The sequence below is a fragment of the Symphalangus syndactylus genome, chromosome 22 (genome assembly GCF_028878055.3).
Source record: "Symphalangus syndactylus isolate Jambi chromosome 22, NHGRI_mSymSyn1-v2.1_pri, whole genome shotgun sequence".
Lineage (NCBI taxonomy): Eukaryota > Metazoa > Chordata > Mammalia > Primates > Hylobatidae > Symphalangus > Symphalangus syndactylus.
In genome coordinates, this window is record NC_072444.2 from 50,930,121 (window position 1) to 50,953,462 (window position 23,342).

At 39.2% G+C, this 23,342-nt stretch overlaps 1 protein-coding gene across 6 annotated transcripts in view; it reads right to left on the reverse strand.

Annotated features, from left to right (window-relative positions):
* Window positions 1-23,342, reverse strand: part of EPB41L5 (erythrocyte membrane protein band 4.1 like 5) — a 174,966-nt gene that overhangs the window by 116,589 nt on the left and 35,035 nt on the right. For all 6 annotated transcript variants that reach the window (XM_055261069.2, XM_055261067.2, XM_055261068.2 and 3 more), the window contains exon 4: window positions 368-410. In XM_055261069.2, coding sequence (XP_055117044.1) covers window positions 368-410 — 43 coding nt within the window. The remainder of the gene's footprint in view (window positions 1-367; window positions 411-23,342) is intronic.

The window sequence follows — 23,342 nt, forward strand, 5'->3', positions numbered from 1 at the left end:
TTTCTTAATTTTAAAATATTATCACAAAGTCTCAAAATACTTTCAATATTAGGGCAGATGCCAAACAGGAAAATTCCAACACAAATAATTAGCAAATAACCGTTAAGTATTTCGGGGAAAGTCAATCCCATTTGCAAGCTGCAAGGTTTTCTCCTGGAAAGTTAAGCCCCAATGCAGTTTAATCTAGATTAGTATCAAGCCTATATGACTTGGGGAGTAGCTCAGTGTATCAGAATAAAATGATTTCTAGAAAATGGAAATGCTAAAAAACTCATCTGAAACATGATTTCTTACGTCCTATTAGAAATCAGAATTTCTAATATATTCTATTTCCTTTACCCCCACAAATAATTTTTTTTGCACTTACTTTTTACTTGCTTTTTGATGCTTTTTGTACCATCCAACCAATGCTGAAAAACAAAAACAAAAATTTAGTTAAGCAGATGACAGAACTTTAAAATTTGAATTACTAAAAGTTACTTTTCATTGTGCCTACACTGATAACCACAAGGAAATACTTCATAAGAGAAAAACCAAAGTGAATGAGAAAAGAGGTGAGAAGGAAGAGTATCTAGCCAATATCCACAGCAAGCTTATGACACACGTGAACAAAAACGACCTAAGACCTGACAGATGACTTTTTTTTTTTTTTTTTTAATACTTTAAGTTCTGGGATACATGTGCAGAACGTGCAGGTTCATTACATAAGTATACACATGCCATGGTGGTTTGCTGTACCCATCAACATATCATCTACATTAGATATTTCTCCTAATGGTATCCCTGCCCTAGTCCTCACCCTTCCAAAAGGTGCCAGTATGTGATGTTCCCTTCCTTGTGTCAATGTTATCATTGTTCGACTCCCACTTATGAGTGAGAACATGCGGTGTTTGGTTTTCTGTTACTGTGTTAGTTTGCTGAAAATGATGGTTTCCAGCTTCATCTATGTCCCTGCAAAGGACATGAACTCATCCTTTTTTATGGTTGCATAGTATTCCATGGTGTATATGTGCCACATTTTCCTTATCCAGTCTATCATTGATGGGCATTTGGGTTAGTTCCCAGTCTTTGCTATTGTGAACAGTGCTGCAATAAACATACGTGTGCATGTGTCTTTATAGTAGAATGATTTATAATCCTTCAGGTATATATGCAGTAATGGGATTGCTGGGTCAAATGATATTTCTGGTTCTAGATCTTTGAGGAATCACCACACTGTCTTCCACAATGGTTGAACTAATTTACACTCCCACCAAAAAAAGCATTCCTATTTCTCCACATCCTCTCCAGCACCTGTTGTTTCCTGACATTTTAATGATGGCCATTCTAACTGGTGTGAGATGGTATCTCATGGTTTTGATTTGCATTTCTCTAATAATCAGTGATGATGAGCTCTTTTTCATGTGTTTGCTGGCCACATAAATGTCTTCTTTTGAGAAGTGTCTGTTCATATCCTTCACCCACTTTTCGATGGCATTGTCTTTTTCTGGAAAATTTGTTTAAGTTTCTTATACATTCTGGGTATTAGCCCTTTGCCAGATGGATAGATTGCAAAAATTTTCTGCACATTGTACATTCTGTACATTGCCTGTTCACTCTGATGATAGTTTCTTTTACTGTGCAGAAGCTCTTTAGTTTAATTAGATCCCATTTGTCAATTCTGGCTTTTGTGGCCATTGCTTTTGGTGTTTTAGTTTGAAGTTTTTGCCCATGCCTATGTCCTGCATGGTATTGCCTAGGTTTTCTTCTAGGGTTTTTATGGTTTTAGATTTTACGTTTAAGTCTTTAATCCATCTTGAGTTAATTTCTGCATAAGGTGTAAGGAAGGGTCCAGGTTCAGTTTTCTGCATATGGCTAGCCAGTTTTCCCAACACCATTTATTAAATAGGGAATCCTTTCCCTATTGCTTGTTTTTGTCAGGTTTGTCAAAGATAAGATGGTTGTGGATGTGTGTTGTTAATTCTGAGGCCTCTGTTCTGTTCCATAGGTCTGTATATCTGTTTTGGTAGCAGCACCATGTTGTTTTGGTTACTGCAGCCTTGTAGTATAGTTTGAAGTCAAGTAGCGTGATGCCTCCAGCTTTGTTCTTTTTGCTTAGGAATGTCTTGTCTATATGGGCTCTTTTTTGGTTCCATATGAAATTTAAATTAGTTTTATTTCTAATTCTGTGAAGAAAGTCAATGGTAGGTTGATGGGGATACCACAGAATCTATAAATTACTTTGAACAGTATGGCCATTTTCATGATATTGATTCTTCCTATCCATGAGCGTGGAATGTTTTTCCATTTGTTTGTGTCCTCTCTTATTTCTTTGAGCTGTGGTTTGTAGTTCTCCTTCAAGAGGTCCTCCACATCCCTTGTGAGTTGTATTCCCAGGTATTTTATTCTCTTTGTAGCAACTGTGAATGGGAGTTCACTCATGATTTGGCTATTATTGGTGTATAGGAATGCCTGTGATTTTTGCACATTGATTTTGTATCCTGAGACTTTGCTGAAGTTACTTAGCAGCTTAAGGAGATTTGGGGCTGAGATGATGGGGTTTTCTAAATATACAATCATATCATCTGCAAACAGAGGCAATTTGACTTCCTCTCTTCCCATCTGAATACGCTTTATTTCTTTCTCTTGCCTGATTGCCCTGGCCAGAACTCCCAATACTATGTTGAATAGGAGTGGTTAGAGAGGGCATCCTTGTTTTGTGCCGGTTTTCAAAGGGAACGCTTCCAGCTTTTGCCCGTTCAGTATGATATTGGCTGTGGGTTTGTCATAAATAGCTCTTATTATTTTGAGATACTTTCTATCAATACCTAGTTTATTGAGAGTTTTTAGCATGAAGGGCTGTTGAATTTTATCAAAGGCCTTTTCTGCATCTATTGAGATAATCATGTGGTTTTTGTCTTTGGTTCTGTTTATGTAATGGATTACGTTTATTGATTTGCGTATGTTGAACCAGCCTTGCAACCCAGGGATGAAGCTGACTTGATCATGGTGGATGAGCTTTCTGATGTGCTGCTGGATTGGGTTTGCCGGTATTTTATTAAGGATTTTCGCACTGACGTTCATCAGGGACGGTGGCCTGAAATTTTCTTTTGTTGTTGTGTCTCTGCCAGGCTTTGGTATCAGGATGATGCTGGCCTCATAAAATGAGTTAGGGAGGAGTCCCTCTTTTCCTATTGTTTGTAATAGTTTCAGAAGGAATGGTACCAGCTCCTCTTTGTACCTCTGGTAGAATTTGACTGTGAATCCGTCTGGTCCTGGGCTTTTTTTCATTGGTAGGCTATTAATTACTGCCTCAATTTCAGAATTTGTTGTTGGTCTATTCAACGATTTGACTTCTTCCTGGTTTAGTCTTGGGAGGGTATATGTGTCCAGGAATTTATCCATTTCTTCTAAATTTTCTAGTTTATTTGTGTAGAGGTGTTTACAATATTTTCTGATAGTAGTTTGTATTTCTGTGGGGTCAGTGGCGATATCCATTTTATCATTTTTTATTGTGTCTATTTGATTCTTCTCTCTTTCCTTCTTTATTAGTCTGGCTAGTGGTCTATCTATTTTGTTAAAATAGAGCTTCCTTCAGGAGCTCTTTACAAAAAAATCAGCTCCTGGATTCATTAATTTTTTGAAGCGTTTTTCGTGTTTCTATCTCCTTCAGTTCTGCTCTGTTCTTAGTTATTTCTTGTCTTCGGCTAGCTTTTGAATTTGATTGCTTTTGCTTCTCTAGTTCTTTTAATCGTGATGTTACGGTGTCGATTTTAGATCTTTCCTGCTTTCTCCTGTGGGCATTTAGTACTATAAATTTCCCTCTAAACACTGCTTTAGCTGTGTCCCAGAGATTCTGGTATATTGTGTCTTTCATCTCATTGGTTTCAAAGAACTTATTTATTTCTGCCTTAATTTCATTATTTACCCCGTAGTCATTCAAGACCAGGTTGTTCAGTTCCCATGTAGTTGTGCAGTTCTGAGTGAGTTTTTTAATCCTGAGTTCTAATTTGATTGCTCTGTGGTCTGAGAGACTGTTTGTTATGACTTCTGTTCTTTCGCATTTGCTGAGGAGTGTTTTACTTCCAATTATGTGGTCAATTTTAAAGTGCGATGTAGTGATGAGGAGAATGTATATTCTGTTGATCTGGGGTGGAGAGTTCTGTAGATGTCTATTAGGTCTGCTTGGTCCAGAGCTGAGTTCAAGTCCTAAATATCTTTGCTAATTTTCTGTCTCATTGATCTTTCTAATATTGACAGTGGGGTGTTAAAGTATCCCACTATTAATGTGTGGGAGTCTAAGTCTCTTTGTAGGTCTCTAAGAACTTGCTTTATGAATCTGGGTGCTCCTATTTTGGGTGCATATATATTTAGGTTAGCTCTTCTTGTTGCGTTGATCCCTTTACCATGCCCTTCTTTGTCTTTTTTTATCTTTGTTGGTTTAAAGTCTGTTTTATCAGAGCCTAGGATTGCCACCCCTGCATTTTTTTTTTTTGAGACAGAGTTTCACTCTTGTTGCCCAGGCTGGAGTGCAATGGCGTGATCTCAGCTCACCTCAATCTCTGTCTCCTGGGTTCAAGAGATTTTCTTGCCTCATCCTCCCAAGTAGCTGGGATTACAGGCATGCGCAACCTCACCCGGCTAATTTTTGAATTTTTAGTAGAGACGGGGTTACTCCATGTTGGTCAGGCTGGTCTCGAACTCCCAACCTCTTGTGAACCACCCGCCTTGGCCTCCCAATGTGCTGGGATTACAAGTGTGAGCCACTGTGCCTGGCCAACCCCTGCTTTTTTTTTTAACTTTCTAATTGCTTGGTAAATATTCCTCCATCCCTTTATTTTGAGCCTGAGTGTGTCTTTGTCCATGAGATGGGTCTCCTAAATACAGCACACCGAGGGGTCTTGACTTTTTATCCAACTTGCCAGTCTGTGTCTTTTAATTGGGACATTTAGCCCGTTTACATTTAAGGTTAATATTATATGTGTGAATTTGATCCTGTCATTATGATATGGGCTCCACCCAGTCCGAACTTCCTGGCGGCTTTGTTTATACTGTGAGGGGAAAACTGCCTACTCAAGCCTCAGTAATGGCGGACGCCCCTCCCCTCACCAAGCTTGAGCGTCCCAGGTCGGCTTCAGACTGCTGTGCTGGCAGCAAGAATTTCAAGCCAGTGGATCTTAGCTTGCTGGGCTCCATGGGAGTGAGATCCACTGAGCTAGACCACTTGGCTCCCTGGCTTCCTGCAGCCAGCTCATTGTCTGCCCAAACGGCCACCCAGTTTTGTGCATGAAACCCAAGGCCCTTGTGGCATAGGCACCTGAGGGAATCTCCTGGTCTGCAGGTGGCTAAGATCATGGGAAAAGCGTAGTATCTGGGCCGGAATGCGCCGTTCCTCACAGCACAGTCCCTCATGGCTTCTCTTGGCTAGGGAAGAGAGTTCCCCGACCCCTTGTGCTTCCCGGATGAGGTGATGCCCCACTCTGCTTCGGCTGGCCCTCCATGAGCTGCACCCAACGTCTAACCAGTCCCAATGAGATGAGCTGGGTACCTCAGTTGGAAATGCAGAAATCACCCGCCTTCTGTGTTGATCTCACTGGGAGCTGCAGACCGGAGCTGTTCCTATTCGACCATCTTGCCAGCCATCATGTGACTTCTTAAAACACTTCCTCTGCTCCCTCAGTAACAAGGCTGACAATCTAAGTTTTACCCTTATTTCCCTCACTATTCCCAAATAAATGACTCTTGCAAAACTGTTAAAATTAGAGAAAAAGTATCCCCATATTCCGGTGCCTGATTCATTATTATATTATAATAAAATGTAAAATGTATTAGCAGATTATAACCAAAAATTAGGTGAAACAATGTCCCCCAAATTTTACAAAACAGATGCTCTTCAGAGGTAGTACTGTTTAAAAGAACCTTCAGAGTAAAATTAGATCTTTCTCATAATCAAGGTTCTATCTATTAAATAAAGAAGTCTTTGTTCCACAAATAAAAAATGTTAACATTGTGACTATGAGACTTCAAAATGTCCATGACACAAATAGACCTAAAAACCTATTCCAGATATTTCCACTGATAAACCATTCCCAGCTCACTTCTCATTATTAATTCCTTTATGCCACCAAGTCCTAACAGTGACAGGACACACACATCCAACTAAGATATAGTACGTGACTGTGTTCTCTCTGGCATGCTTTCAATTCCAAGCACTCTAAAGGAAAGCTAACTAGTTCACAGAGCCAAGGAATCCAATTTCAGAAACGCAGATAGGCAGAGTGGGTAAACAAAGCTGCATTGTAACTGTTTACTTTTCTTGCCAATTATTTGCCTAGCTGCTTCTCTCCATTCTCCAAGATCCAAAAGTGCAATTCACTGAACTATTAGTGTGGCAGCAAAATACCTTTCCATGTTTAAATAAAATGTTCAGCAAATATTTTTTAAATGCTATGCAATATTTTCTTGAGATTTCAAGTGCGTGGGCTACTGTGCCAACTCTTATCTTTTAATAAATTCAGTTGGACATCTACTTTTAAGCCTATTTCAATCTAGCAATCTTTAAACTTTCAATGTTGTTTGGCAAGATGGCCAAATAGGAACAGCTCCGGTCTGCATCCTTCCATTAACAGAACACTAGGCCTGCCAGTAGGCAAAAAACAATTCAATTTTCTTTCAGTAGAAAATACTTCAACCTACAGCAGTAAACAGTTCATCCATCACTGTCCAGCCCAGAAATCCAATATCCAAATATTCCAGACTTAACTGACACAAATACCTACTACAGCCTGATGCAAATCATATACTGAGTAAGAGAAAAAACTAGTTTTCATGCCCCAGATTTTCTCCCCAAAACCATGGAACTGGAAGTTGTCCTATCTTCCATGGCTGGTCACCTGGGCACTATTTCATGTAGCCTCTCATCCACCATAGTGAGTGCAAATGAGCACCACCCTTCCAAGGAAGCAATTTGACTAGACAGCAGATAATGTCTCAAAAATATGTGTCTTCAACCCAGCAATTCTACACCTAGAAACCATTATGGATGTGTGGAGATTTACCTACAAGAAATTACATCACAGAAAATTAGGACAACCTATGTATCTAACAAGAGTGAACTGGTTAAAGTATTTTAATATAATAGAGCACCATATATCCACGAAAAATAATGAAAGCAAATACTTAAGAATTTGAAAAATTACTTGTATTGTTAAATTTTAAAAGGCAGGTTATAAGATATTATAAATTGTTTTGTCAAGATATACAATTTTATATTAAATCCATATTTTCATTCACAGAGATAATCTGTAATAATAATGTAACAGAGATGTTATCTCTCGGCTGGTTGAAATTGCTAGTGCTTTTTTTTCTTCCTTGCACTTTCCTATATAATCCACTTACTCAACGATGAACACATATTACTTAAGGCAATAATAACGGATCCCTTTATTTTAATGTTTTATATAGGTAATATATTCAAATGGTTTAATTTTTTGGTAAATTTTTGGATGACCAAAAACTATATGGTCATCAGTTCCCCCCAGTCTCTGCCCCCTATTACCCACCCCCTATAACACAGGCACTCCTCCTCCCCAAGATGTTACTAGTTTCTCTTGATTCCTTCCAGAGTTTCCTCAAACAGGGAAGAAGAAAATTTTTCAAGTGTGTGAGTATGTGCACACATGTGTGTTGGCAGAGTGAAGAACATTATCAGTGGACTGAAAATTAATAGGCTAAATATAAATTTTGACAGAATAAGTTTTCAGGGATTTAAAAAGAAAACAATTTTTTAAAAAATAGAACACTATTTCAAGAACAATCTCAGCCGGGTAAGGTGGCTCACACCTGTAACCCCAGCACTTTGGGAGGCCAAAGCAGGCAATCACCTGAGGTCAGGAGTTTGAGACCAGCCTGGCCAACATGGTGAAACCCCGTCTCTACTAAAAATACAAAAATTAGCTGGGCGTGGTGGCAGGCGCCTGTAATCCCAGCTACTTGGGAGGCTGAAGCATGAGAATCACTTGAACCCAGGAGGCGGACGTTGCAGTGAGCCAAGATTGCACCACTGCACTCCAGTCTGGGTGACAAGAGTGAGAGAGACTCCATCTCAGAAAAAAAAAAAGAGAACAATCTAAAGTCTTTCTTAGACAGTTATAACTTTCTCCCTGTTTAAAACTATTTAGGACTAGTCTCACAAATATATCTTTCTAGTCTAATTTGTCACAGTAGCTCCTGCTTATAATCACGGCTACTCAGGAGGCTAAGGCAGAGGCATCGTTTGAGGCCAGGAGTTTGAGACCAACCTGGGCAACACAGTAAGACTGGTCTCTAAAAAAAAATTTTCTTTTAATTAGCTGAGCATGGTGGCATGTGCCTACAGTCCCCCAGTTATTTGGGAGGCTGAGGCGAAAGAGCTGCTTGAGTCCAGGAGTTTGAGGCTTCAAGGGAACTATGATACTGCACTCCAGCCTGGGCAACAGAACAAGACCCCATCTCTAAAACGTAAGTACGTAAATAAACATAAAATCACCCTAGTGAGAAAAAGGATCATAGTTTTCTTTCAGGCAGGCATTTTCATCTCTTTTCTACTTATATATAATAGTTTCTAATACCTGCACTCCCTTAAGATGACCCAAAACTCAGATAAAGCATCAAACACATTTTAAAGTGAGATTTAGGAGCTGTGGGAGTTCTGGGTGATGTTCTTCTGGGAAAGGTCTGAGTTCATGTTTGCATATTCTCAAGTCTGTTTTCTTTCATCTCCTCCACATTCCAAGACCGAGGTCTGGAAAATTCAGGCCTCAGAGACAGGCACTGATATGATAGTGTTTTCCTTGAATCAGGGTCTTCAGGAGTTGAGTTTATAATACACTAGAAGATAAAAGTGAAAGCACACAGATATAGATTACTAGTAAGATTCTCTTTCCTCACTGTACCTTAAAAAGGAGACAACTTCCCTTCTATTTCCTACTTTTAAAGTTTAATTGACAAAGATATATCAAAGGATGTAGAAAGCCACATTTCTTTCCATCCTATTGAACTAGGCATGGGAGAACAATTATCGACTTGTATCTTAAAATATAAGTAATATGAAACCACAAACCTAACAGCCATAAGTAAACCAAACAAAGAATCACCTAAGGAGTGTCCATAAAACACTAACATACACATACCCTCATCCCAGACTCTATGGTCAAATATGGTCTGTAAACAGCTGTTCAAATGAATGACTCCTGCCTTCTAACCACTTAACCTACATGCCTCTAATAAAGAAATGCACCACCACTACTCTGGCTCAAAGACCAAAGAGCTTATAGTAGAGAAATGTTAACCATCTTTCAAACCAATTGCCTCTGCAAAAAGTATTTCTGTGACTAGAGGTTTATGCTCTGAATTAAAGAATTATTTTAAAACAAATTTTTACATTTTGAATAATCTTAAAAGTTAAAAACCTATACTAAGGAAGGAGAGGATGAATACATAGCATTACTGTGTTCTAACTGAAAACACTTCAATTTGATCTTGATTCCACTATAAACTTTCTGACTACTTTTTTTGAGTTTAACAGTCTGTATTATAAGACATTCCAAATGAAGACTTAAATCACCATTAAAATATATCTTCCACTGTGCCTTTCTGCATATTATTAGTATGCTCTAAGGATTTTTCTTTTTTTTTTTTGAGACGGAGTTTCACTCTTGTCACCCAGGCTGGAGTACAGTGGCGCGATCTGGGCTCACTGCTACCTCCGCCTCCTGGGTTCAAGCGATTCTCCTGCCTCAGACTCCTGAGTAGCTGGGATTACAGGCGCCCGCCACCACGCCCGGCTAATTTTTATTATTTTTAATAGAGACGGGGTTTTGCCATGTAGGCTGGACTTGAACTCCTGACCTCAGGCGTTCCGCCCATCTCGGCCTCACAAAGTATTGGGATTACATGCATGAGCCACTGCGCCCAGCCAGTGGCTGGGATTTTTTTTTTAACCTTTATTTTAGATTCAGGGGTACATGTGCAGGTTTGCTATACAGGTAAATTGCATGTCATGGGGGTTTGGTATACGGGTTATTTTGCCACCCAGGTAATAAGCATAATACACTCTATAAGGGCAATATGGTAGTTTTTTCACGAGTTACGTAGGTTATATATTCACTTTCCAGAGATAAAGTACATAATCTATTTTGGAAATACACTTTAAAAAGGGAGACAGCTTGCTACCAAAATTGCATAGGAGCTCACTAGGTTTTGACAGTCATTTTTACACTTAATTCACTTTTTTTTTTTTTTTTTTTTTTGAGACCAAGTCTTACTCTGTTGCCCAGGCTAGAGTGCAATGGTGTGATCTTGACTCACTGCAACCTCTGCCTCCCTAGTTCAAGCAATTCTCAAGCCTCAGCCTCTCAAGCAGCTGGGACTACAGGCATAAGCCACCATGCCTGGCTAATTTTTTTTTTATTTTTAGTAGAGACAGGTTTTCACCATGTTGGCCGGGCTAGTCTTGAACTCCTGACCTCATATGATCTGCCCACCTCAGCCTTCCAAAGTGCTAGGATTCAGCTGTGAGCCACCACACCCAGCCCACTTATTTTATTACTGTTCAACCATGTATCTATTTACAATATAGTCGAACTCACATTCTGACCACTTCAAAATACCCTCTATTTTAAAACAGCTAAACACATTTTTAGAACCCAGTAAAAGTTCATCAGAGCCTTATATGATCTTATTTCCCACACTCCTCATCACTATTTTTAAACAGAATTCTCTGTGGTATTCAGTCCATATCTTAATCTTAAGAATGAAAATACATAAATTCAAATCCAGTCTCTAGAAATCACTAGACCTCACTTAAACCTTTTATTCTTCACAGGAGATTTTTCTGAGGATCAAATTAAAAAACTATGGCGTCAAACCCCATAATTATTGAACAAATAAAATGAATTATATCTACATTTCTTTAAATGAATTATTGAATATTCATAATACAGTATTTTATAATGTAGCAATAAACATTAACTGAAACAAAACACTATCTAGATAAAAGAAAACATACTGTTACTTTCATACACTGATAAGTTTAATTTGTAAATATAATCAAACAGCTTTAAAGTCTATCTCTTTGACCTGATGATTCCATTCCTTCTAATTTAATTTTTTAAAAATCCAGAATACTGACAAGGATTTACAAAGATGATCAACTTCAGAATATTATTAGCCATAAATTATAAACAATCATTATTGGGCACCAGTAAGATCAGGAGTTTTCCTGAAAAATTCAACAAGGTCATCCTTCTCTAGACTTACTCCTTCAACTTTTTAGTTCTTCATTGTTCAGCAAATATGTGTGTTACAATATACACATATATACATTTAACATGTTATTTATTTCTATGTTTTTCACCTCCCGCTATCTTACTGAATCCTACTGTTCTCAGTTGAATCCCTGAATACAATGCAATCATTTGCCAGTGATAATTTCATTTCCTTCTAATCTTTATAATTTTCTCTTCCATAACTGCATTTGCTGGTACTTCTACTATGAAATTAAGTAGCAATGGTAATAGTAGGCATCCTTGTCATCTTCTTCTCTTTATTAGAAATGCTTATATTATTAATCTAGTGATCTCAAAAAAATCAAAATTCAGTATAAAAAATAAAAAATGGAGAGCTAGTGAGCAACTACCAGCTCTATTCTCCACAGGTGCCACATGTTGGACCATCCGTCTACCCATGCTTACATCAAGAACCAAGGAAGTTTTGAAAAAAAAATTACAGAACAAGCTTTCCAACCAATTTAAGAAAAAGACAAAACATAATACTGACATCTTAAAATTCTTTTAAGTATTTATGAGAAATGCTATCTATGTTTCCCTTTTCTAAAAGCATAATATACAGTATCATGTTATACAAGATACACCTGATGCATGATACCTACCATCTAAGTAACTTATTTTTCTTTAAAAACTTCACTGAATAGGCCGGGTGCAGTGGCTCATGCCTGTAATCCCAACACTTTGGGAGGTCGAGGAGGGCAGATCACCTGAGGTCAGGAATTCGAGACCAGCCCAGCCAACGTAGTGAAACCCTGTCTCTACTAAAAAAAAAAAAAAAAAAAAAAAAAAAAAAAATTTAGCCAGGCATGGTGGTGCATGCCTGTAGTCCCGGCTACTCGAGGGGCTGAGACAGGAGAATTGCTTGAACCCGGAAGGCAGAGGCTGTAGTGAGCTGAGATCACACCACTGCACTCCAGCCTGGGCAACAAAGTGAGACTCCTTCTCAAAGAAAAAAAAAAAAAAAAAAAACCACTTCCCTGAACCAGTTAAAATTCTAATTTCTAAATATACCCTTTTCAAACTTCACCAAGCACAAACATGTATGAGGATTAAATTTTGCTCCCAAGACATGGTTTGTTTGTTCCACGCTATGTTTATTTTTTAAGGTTTTATTATGAAATAGAGAGTCACACAAAGTTGGAATGATAGTAAGAAGAGGCCCAGTTCTGTGTACACTTCTGCCAATGCTTACATTTTAACATAACTACAGTACAATATTAGAATCAGTAAACTAACATTGGTACAAAGTGCATGTATAGTTCTGTGTCATTTTATCACATTTAGATTCCTATCCTAATACCACATCAAGATAAAGAAATATTCCATTATCACGAAGAACTCTCTCACATTACTCATTTATGGTCACCACTCCTCCAACTCCAATATCCCTAACCCTTAGCAACCATTAATTTGATCTCAATCTCTATAATTGTGTCATTTCAAGAATGTTACATAAATAGAATCATATTATATATAACCTTTTGATACTGGCTTTATTTCCTATTCAGCATAATGCCCTCTGAAATCCATCCAAGTTATTATATATCAATAGTTTTTTCTTTTTATTGCTGAGTAGTATTACACAGTATGATTGTGCCACTGTTTAATTATTCACTTACTGTAGGACACTGTGGTTGTTTCAAGTTTTTTGCTACTACAAATAAAGATGCCATGAACAATCATGCTCAGGTTTTTGTGTGGAAATAAGTCTTCATCTCTCTGGGATAAATGGTCAGGCATACAACTGATGAGTCCTATGGTTTAAGTATATGTTTAGTTTTAAAAGAAACTGCCAGATTATCTTCCAGAGTAGTGATATCACTTTACGATCCTAACACCAATGTATGAGAGATCCCATTTCTGCACATTCATTTGGAGTTGTCACTATGTTTTACTTTAGCTGTTTTAATAGATGTGTAGTGAAAACATCTCACTGAGATCTTAATTGGCACTTCCCTGATGGCTAGTCTAACATCTTTTCATGAATTTGTCATCTGTATATCCTCTCAGGTGAAATGTCTCTTCATGTCTTTTGTTCATTTTTGAATTAGACTGTTTGCTTTCTAATTGTTGAGCTGAGGAGCTTGTTTTGTTTCGTTTTTGGTTGAGACACAGTTTCGCTCTGTCGCCCAGGTTTGAGGTGCACTGGCTGTCACAGCTCACAGCAGCCTCCACCTCCCAGGCTTAAGCGATCCTCCTGCCCAGCCTCCCAAGTAGCCACAGAACTAAACTAATTTTTTTTTTTTTTTTTTTTTGTAGAGACAAGGTCTCACTATGTTGCCCAGGCTAGTCTCGAACTCCTGAGCTCAAGTGATCCTCTTGCCTTGGCCTCCCAAAGTGCTGGGATTACAGGCGTGAGCCACTGTGCCCAGCTAGGCATTGTGTATATATATGCTAGACACGACTTCCTGATCAAATGTGTGATATACAAATACTTTCTCCCAGTCTGTAGCTTAGCTTCTCGTTCTATTAACAGGGTCTTTCCCAAAGCAAAAGTTTTTAATTTTTTATGAAGTCCATTTTATCTTTTTTTTTTAAATCATCCTTTTGGTATCATGTTTACTAGTAACTCTTCTCTAAACTTTAGGTCCCACAGATTTTTCTCCTGTTTATTTGTCTCTAAGTTTTATAGTTTTACATTTTATATTTAGGCTCATTATCCATTTTGAGTTAATTTTTGTGTAAGTATAAGGTTTAAGTCAAGGTTTTTTTTGTCTTACAGATATCCAGCTGCTCGAGCACTTTTTTTGTTTTGTTTTGTTTTCCTTCTTCCACAGGTTCTAATCCAGCACCATTATTAAGACTATTCTTCCATTGAATTACTTTGGCACCTTTGACAAAAATCAGAGGTCATATTTGTGTATGGCTATTTCTTTCCATTGATCTACACGTCTGTCGCTTTGCCAATACCACAGTTTTGATTATGAAAGCTATATAGTAAGTCTTGAAATTGGGTAGCATGGTTCTTCCCATTTTATTCCCCTTTTTTAAAATTACTTTAGCCATTCTAGTAGTCCTCTGTCTTTCCATACAAATTTTAGAATAATCTTACTTATATCTACAAAAGATCTTACTGGAATTTTGAGAAAAACTGCATTAAACCTGTATATCAATTTGGGGAGAACTGGTATCTTTGTTGAGTCTTCCATTCAATGTAGAATGTCTTTCCATTTACTTTTATCTTCTTTGATTTCTCCATCAGCCACGCTATTTTTAAAAATACGTTTAACAACTTTTTAAAAATAGACAATTTAACCTAGAAATCTGGATTTCAGCTTTTCTTGAAATACCTGAAGATCCAGCAATGCTGGTACAACAAACCTATTTAACAGCAAATGCCTGGAGCTAGGTGGTAGTTGCCGTATACTCTTTTGCAGGTAAAGGTAATATGCTTCCCACTTCATCACATCCCCTCCACCAATCCTCTTTGATCCTCTACAGTCTGCTGGATATCGGCTATGATTTATCATCACGCTATCTATATTTCTCTGTCTCTATCCCTATCAAAAATGAGAAAAAGGCTGGGCACAGTGGCCCACACCTATAATCCCAACACCTTAGAGGGCAAAAGCAAGAGGATCACTTGAGGCCAGGAGTTCCAGAACAGCCTGGGCAGTCTCTACAAAATTATTATTTTTTAAATTAGCCAGGCATGGTGGTGCACACCTGTAGTCCTGCCTACTTGGGAGGCTGCGGTGGGCGGATCACTTGAGCCCAGGGGTTCAAGGCTACAGTGAGCTCTGATCATGCCACTGCACTCCAGCCTGGGCAGACACAGACAGCAAAACCCTGCTCCTTTTATTTAAAAATAAAGGAAAATACAAAACAAAACAAGTATGCAGCAAGATTTTTTTTTTAAATGAGAGAAACCATATTTCTTCTTGGAAGTAAATAACCATGCAAAATCTTTAATGTGCACACCAACTTGCTTCCCTTCTTTCGCTCTCCTGCCTGGTCCATGTAAACATTTGATTTTAAGACTAAAACTGTTCCTTCAAAATGTATCAAATGTGTTCTCCAGGAAATCGGTACAGTTAATTCTCCAATTATTTTGCAAAGTCTTATTGTACTAACCTAAAACTACTCAATATCAAAATGAAAAATATATTACTTCTACTGTGGAAAGTCCTGTATACAAGAAACTACCCAAAATTGTCACTTTTTCAACCACTAATATTGGCAATGCTCCTGTCATGGGTGGCTTTGCTACATGTACGATTTTTATGACAGCAAAAAAAAAAGTGTTTCCCCAAGCCTTCATCAAGAAAGAATATATTACCATAAAAATATTTGTTTAGTTATACAATGAGATTTAATAACAAAGTTGTACGAACAGCAAAAAAAAAAAAAGATTATAAATGTTTGATGGCATAACTGTCTTAAAGATTTAAACAGAAAAACTCACAAATTTATACCATTATCCATCTTCCCTTAAGCTATAGGTTATTCCCTTGCTAAAGACGGGTTACTAAATTGGAGAATTCATAGTTGGGCTTTGGGGAGATCTGAATTACTATGTATAGACAAAATGTTATGTGTATGTACATTTTTCTAGGGAAAGAGTCCATAGATTTCATAACTCTAAGTTTAAGATCATCACTGGACTATATAAAAGGATATTAAATTACATTTAGATTTTGAAATAGACGATGGGGAAGTATTCTGAGTCCACTAAAACAAAGATGACTATATATTCTGGTTTACCAGAATAATACTGGCGGCTTGTACCTACTATCTCAACCCCTCATTTATTAAGTACCCCTTTTACTCTCTAAAGTGGCCTACTTGAAAAACTGACAAAAAACAAACAGAGAACATGGCCAGACATGGTAGCTCACACTTGTAATCCCAGCACTTTGCAAGGCTGAAGAGGATCACTTGCATCCAGGAGACTGAGACCAGTCTGGGCAACATGGTGAGCCCTGATCTCTACAAAAAAATAAAGAATTAGCCAGGCGTGGTGCGGGCCTATAGTCCCCACTACTCAGGAGGCTGACATGGGAGGATCGCTTGAGCCTGGGAGGTTGAGGCTGCAGTAAGCTGTGATGGCGTCACTACACTCCAGCCTGGGTGACAAGGTGAGACCCTGTCTCAAAATGGAAAGAAAAGAAAATCTGAATACACCTGTAACAAGGAAAGGAATGAGTCAATAATCAAAAACTTCTCACAAAAGCCCAGAACCAGATAGTTTCAATGACGAATTCTACCAAATGTTTAAAGAATTAACATTAATCTTTCACAAGATTTTCCAAAAAAATACAAGGGGAGGGATGGTTTTCCCACCTCATTCTACAAGACCAGCACTACCCTGACACCCAAACCAGAAAAAAAAAAGTCACAAGAAAACTACAGACTAATATCCTTTATGAATATACTACCAAAATAATCACCAAATACTGGCAAACCAGTGGTCAGGTGTGGTGGCTCACGCCTGTAATCCCAACATTTTGGGAGGCTGAGGCAAAAGGATCGCTTGCATACAGGAGTTCAAGACCAGCCTGGACAATGTGGCGAAACCCCATCTCTACTAAAAATTCAAAAACTAGCCGGGCACAGTGGCACATGCCTGTCATCCCAGCTCCTTGGGAGGCTGAGGCAGGAGAATCGCTTGAACCAGGAGGCAGATGTTGCAGTGAGCCAAGATCACGCCACTGCACTCCAGCCTGGGCAACAGAGCAAGACTCCATCTCAAAAAAAAACAAAACAAAACAAAAAAAAGACTATAAACCATGACTAAGTGGGATTTATCGCAAAAATTCAAGGTTGGTTCAACATTAAAAAAAAAAAAAAACATAACATACCATATAAACACATTTTTTTTAAAACCTCACATCATCCTCTCAATAGATGCAGAAAAATCAATTGACAAAACTGAACAACCTTTCATTGTGAAAGCCTCAACGAACTAGGAATAGAAAAGACCTTCCCTCAACCTGATTAAGGGCATCTATAAAATTCCCACATCATACTTGATGGTAGAAGACTGAACATTTTCCCCACTAAGATCAGAAATACGTCAAGGGTGTCCACTCCCACTGCTTCTATTCAACATTTTATTGAAGGTTCTAGCCAGGGCACTGAGGCAAGAAAAGGAAAGAAAAAAAGTCAAGACATCCAGATTCTAAAGGAAGACATAAAACCATCTTTTTGCAGATGACATGATCTTATACATAAAAACACATTAATAAACAAGTTCAGCAAGATACAAAATAAATATATAAAAATCAGTTGCAGTTCTATATGCTAACAATGAACAATCCAAAAATGAAATTATGAAAACAATTCCATTTAAAATAGTATCAAAGGAATAAAATGCTTAGGAATAAATTTAACCAAGGAAGTGAGACTTCTATAAACTGAAACTATAAAACATTGTTTTAAAAAATTAAAAACCTAGGGAGGCTGAGGCAGGAGAATGGCGTGAACCCGGGAGGCAGAGGTTGCAGTGAGCCGAGATCACACCACTGCACTCCAGCCTGGGCGACAGAGCAAGACTCCATCTCAAAAAAAACTAATACATAGAAAGACATTCCATGTTCACGGATCAGAAGACTTTAGATTGTTAAAACGGCAATATTCTCCAAATTGATATACAGATTCAATGCAATCCCTACGAAAATTCCAACTGCCTTTTTTGCATAAATGGATAAGCTGACCCTAAGATTTATATGGAAATGCAAGGGACTCAGAATAACCAAAAGAATACTGAAAAAAGAAGACAGCTGGAGAACTCACACTTCCCAATTTTAAGACTTACCACAAAGTTACCATAATCAAGACACTGTGGTACTGGCATAAGGATCAACATAAATATCAATGGAACAGGCCAGGCACAGTGGCTCATGCCTATAATCCCAGCACTTTGGGAGGCTGAGGCAGGCAGATCGCCTGAGGTCGAGAGTTCGGGACCAGCCTGCCAACATGAACAAACCCCATCTCTGCTAAAAAATTAGCTGGGCATGGTGGTGCATGCCTGTAGTCCTGGCTGCTTGGGGGGCTAAGGCAGGAGAATCACTTGGACCCGGGAGGCAGAGGTGGTGGTGTGCCAAGTTCGCACAATTGCACTCCAGCCTGGGCAACAAAAGTGAAAGTCCGTCTCAAAAAAAAAAAAAAAAAAAAAAAAAAAAAAATATATATATATATATATATATATGGAACAGAAGAGGGAATCCAGAAATAAACCCACATATCTATAGTCTATAGTAAATAGATTTCCAACAAGCATGCAACAAGACCCTTCAATGGGGAAAGAACAGTCATTTTAACAAGTGGTGTTAGGATCACTGGATATTCACATGCTAAAGAATGAAGGTGGACCCCAACTTCATAGCATATACAAAAATTAACTCTAAATCAATCAGATGCCTGTCGTCCCAGCTACTTTGGAGGCTGACGCAGGAGAACTGCTCGAACGGGGAAGCAGACATTGCAGTGAGCCGAAATTGCACCACTGCACTCCAACCTGGCGACAGAGTGAGACTCTGCCTCAAAAAAAAAAAAAAAAAAAAAAAAAAAACCTTTTAGAAGAAAACATGTAAATCTGTATGACCTCAGAATAGGCAATCGTTTCATAGATATAATACAAACAGCATAAGCAACCAAAGTAGGTAAACTGGATTTCATCACAATGTAAAACTTTTGTCAAAGGACACTATCAAGAAAGTGAAAAGTAGGGGAAAAAAATGTGCAAATGTATCTGACAAGGGCTGAGTACCCGGAAAATATAAAGAACTCTTACAACTCAACAGCAAAAAGGCAAATAACACACTTTAAAAATCAGGCAAAGGATTTGAACAGACATTTCTCCAAAGAAGATATACAAATGGCAAATAAGCACATGAAAAGATGCTCAACATCATTAGTCATTAGGGAAATACAAATCAAAACCACAATGAGACACCATTTCATACCAACTAGAATGACTAAACCAAAAAGAAGGGGAAATCACAAGTTGGCAAGGATGCGGAGAAACAGGAATCCTCATACACTGCTAGTAGGGAGTGTGGAATGGTGCCATCACTGGAAAAGTTTGGCACAAGCAATCCTCCCACCTGAGCCTCCCAAGTAGCTGGAACTACAGGCACACACCACCACACCTGGCTAATTTTTGTATGTTGTAGAGACAGGGTTTTGCCATGTTGCCCAGGCTGGTCTCGAACTCCTGGGCTCAAGCAATCTGCCCACTTCAGCCTCCCAAAGTACTGGGATTACAGACCACCATGCCCAGCCTTCAGAGCAGCATTATTCATAACAGCCAAATAGTAGAAATACTCCAAATGTCCATCAATGGATGAGTAAATAAAATGTGATATATCCATACTACACAATATTATTGAGCAATAAAAAGGAATCAACTACTAAGATATGCTACAACAAGGATGAACCGTGAAAACATTATGCTAAGTACATTTCCAGATTCCAAAGGCCACCTATTACACGATTCCATTCAAATGAAATTTTCAAAATAGGCAAATCCATAGACAGCGTTTGCCAGACGCTGGGAGGAGGGGTAAATGGGGAATGACTGGTAATGTGTAAGAGGGTTTCTTTGGGGGTGATGAAAATGTTCTGGAATTAGTGATGATGGCTACACAACTCTAAATATACTGAAAACTCTGAACTGTACAATCTAAAATGGTGAACTTTATGGTATGTAAATTCCGTCTCATGTTTTTTTAAGTGGCCTACTTTACAGAAAAAAATGATATCGTCAAGCTAACTAAAACCGACTCCTTCTTTTACTTAAGCATGCCTTCTCTCTTCTCTTTAAGCCTCCTACTCCAAACCAAACCTCTGAGGTAATAACTCTTCAATACAATTGTCAAAGGAGTGCTTTATGTTCCACTGTGTATTTGTAAGGTGACAAGTTTCACAATCCCTTCCTTTTTCCAAATAATTCAGTCCATCCAAGATCAAAGAAACAGCAAAAAATAAAAATAAAAAATAATAACTCAGTCCAGAAATAATTAGGTTGTCTGAGCAAGACCAGTATCTACACAGGGAGAGGCTAGAGACTGGTTCCATACATGCTGAGTGATCAATATAGTAAACCTACTGGTGATAATCATAGCCTGGTTTCTATAGAAGAGAACTACAGATATGGAAAGAGAAAAAAAACTTCAAGAAGCCCTGTAGTGTTAGACTGGAATTTCAATTATTTATGGGTGTTGAAGTTATGGTATTCATGGTATTCGAGAGAGAGAGAGACAGAGAGAGAGATATGGAGAAATAAACATAAACACATATTCCCTAAATCTGGCCACAAGACTCATTGGAGAATTGGCTAATTCCAGGGCTGGAGTAGGGCACTGCAAGATGAACACGGCATACCTTCATAAGCCAGAAAGTAAGGCAGAGCTCAAAGAATGAAGGGGCCATATCAAATGAACATAGAAGACATCTTGAAGCAGCTTCCATTGACCATACTTGCGAAAATTTGAGCAACAAATTAAATGATAGTAACAGATATAACCCATTGAATAAAACAGGAATCTATTAGTTCATAAATAAATAGAAAGTTTGATGAAGAAGAGTCTCAATGTAACTGCCCACAAAATAGTTAATGACAAAGGGAAAAAAGAGTAACTTCACAGTGGTGAGGCCTAGTAGAAAACACCTTAATCAAGGGATCAAATTTAGTATCACTAGTAATGAGACCAAATGAAAGTATATGACACCCAATAGGACAGAATGAAACACAGGATCACTTCGGTTATTTTTCTGCCAAAGGTGCCAAGATTACTCTACTTTATGAGGGAACATCAGACAAACCCAAATTGAGGGACAATATACAAAATAACTGTCCTGCATCTTCAAAAGCTTCAAAGTCATGAAAGTCAAGGTAAGACTGAGGAAACCACAGTATTCCAGGTTAAAGGCAACAAGGCAACTAAAGAAACATGAAAACTAAATGCAAAGCATGGCCAGGTGCGGTGGCTCACGCCTGTAGTCTCAGAACTTTCGGAGGCCGAGATGGGCAGATCACAAGGTCAGGAGTTCAAGACCAGCCTGGCCAATGTGGTGAAACCCTGTCTCTACTAAAAATACAAAAATTAGCCGGGCATGGTGGTGTGCATCTGTAGTCCCAACTACTCAGGAGGCTGAGGCAGAAGAATCACTTGAACCTGGGAGGTGGAGGTTACAGTGAACCAAGACCACACCACTGCACTCCATCCTGGATGACAGAGCAAGACTCTGTCTCAAAAAAAAAAAAAAAAAAATGCAGGAGGTTCCAAGATGGCCGAATAGGAAGAGCTCCAGTCTACAGCTCCCAGCGTGAGCGACGGAGAAGACACGTGATTTCTGCATTTCCAACTGAGGTACCGGGTTCATCTCACTGGGGCTTGTTGAACAGTGGCTGCAAGACAGTGGCTGCAGCCCACCGAGCAAGAGCCAAAGCAGGGCGAGGCATCGCCTCAACCAGGAAGTGCAAGGGGTCAGGGAATTCCCTTTCCTAGCCTAGGGAAGCTGTGACAGACGGCACCTGGAAAATCGGGTCACTCCCACCCTAATACTGCACTTTTCCAACGGTCTTAGCAAACAACACACCAAGAGATTATATCTTGGCTCCTGGCTCGGAGGGTCCCACACCCACAGAGCCTCACTCACTGCTAGCACAGCAGTCTGAGAACGAACTGCAAGGTGGTAGACAGGCTGGGGGAGGGGCACCCACCATTGGTGAGGCATGAGTAGGTAAACAAGGCAGCCAGGAAGCTCGAACTGGGTGGAGCCCACCTCAGCTCAAGGAAGCCTGCCAGCCTCTGTAGAATCCACCTCTAGGGGCAGGGCATAGCTGAACAAGACAGCAGAAACTGCAGACTTAAATGTCCCTGTCTGACAGCTTTGAAGAGAGTAGTGGTTCTCCCAGCATGGAGTTTGAGATCTGAGAACAGACACACTGCCTCCTCAAGTGGGTCCCTGACCCCCGAGTAGCCTAACTGGGAGGCACCTCCCAGTAGGGGCCGAATGACACCTCACACGGCCAGGTGCCCTTCTGAGACGAAGCTTCCAGAGAAACGATCAGGCAGCAACATTTGCTGTTCTGCAACATTTGCTGTTCTGCAGCCTCCGCTGATGATACCCAGGCAAACAGGGTCTGGAGAGAAACTCCAGCAAACTCCAACAGACCTGCAGCTGAGGGTCCTGACTAACAAACAGAAAGGACGTCGACACCAAAACCCCATCTGTACGTCACCATCATCAAAGACCAAAGGTAGATAAAACCACAAAGATGGGGAAAAAAACAGAGCAGAAAAACTGAAAATTCTACAAATCAGAGCACCTCTTCTCCTCCAAAGGAACGCAGCTCCTCACCAGCAATGGAACAAAGCTGGATGGAGAATCACTTTGACAAGTTGAGAAAAGAAGGCTTCAGACGATCAAACTTCTCCGAGCTAAAGAACGAAGTTCGAACCCATCGCAAAGAAGCTAAAAACCTTGAAAAAAGATTAGATGAATGGCTAACTAGAATAACCAGTGTAGAGAAGTCCTTAAATGACCTGAAATGGAGCTGAAAACCATGGCACGAGAACTATGTGACACATGCACAAGCTTCAGTAGCCGATTCAATCAACTGGAAGAAAGGGTATCAGTGGTTGAAGATCAAATGAATGAAATGAAGCGAGAAGTGAAGTTTAGAGAAAAAAGAGCAAAAAGAAATGAACAAAGCCTCCAAGAAATATGGGACTCTGTGAAAAGACCAAATCTACGTCTGATTGGTGTACCTGAAAGGGAAGGGGAGAATGGAACCAAGTTGGAAAACAGTCTTCAGGATATCGTCCAGGAGAACTTCCCCAACCTGGTGAGGCAGGCCAACATTCAAATTCAGGAAATACAGAGAACGCCACAAAGATACTCCTCAAGAAGAGCAACTCCAAGACACATAATTGTCAGATTCACCAAAGTTGAAATGAAGGAAAAAATGTTAAGGGCAGCCAGAGAGAAAGGTCAGGTTACCCACAAAGGGAAGCCCATCAGACTAACAGCGGATCTCTCAGCAGAAACTCTACAAGCCAGAAGAGAGTGGCGGCCAATATT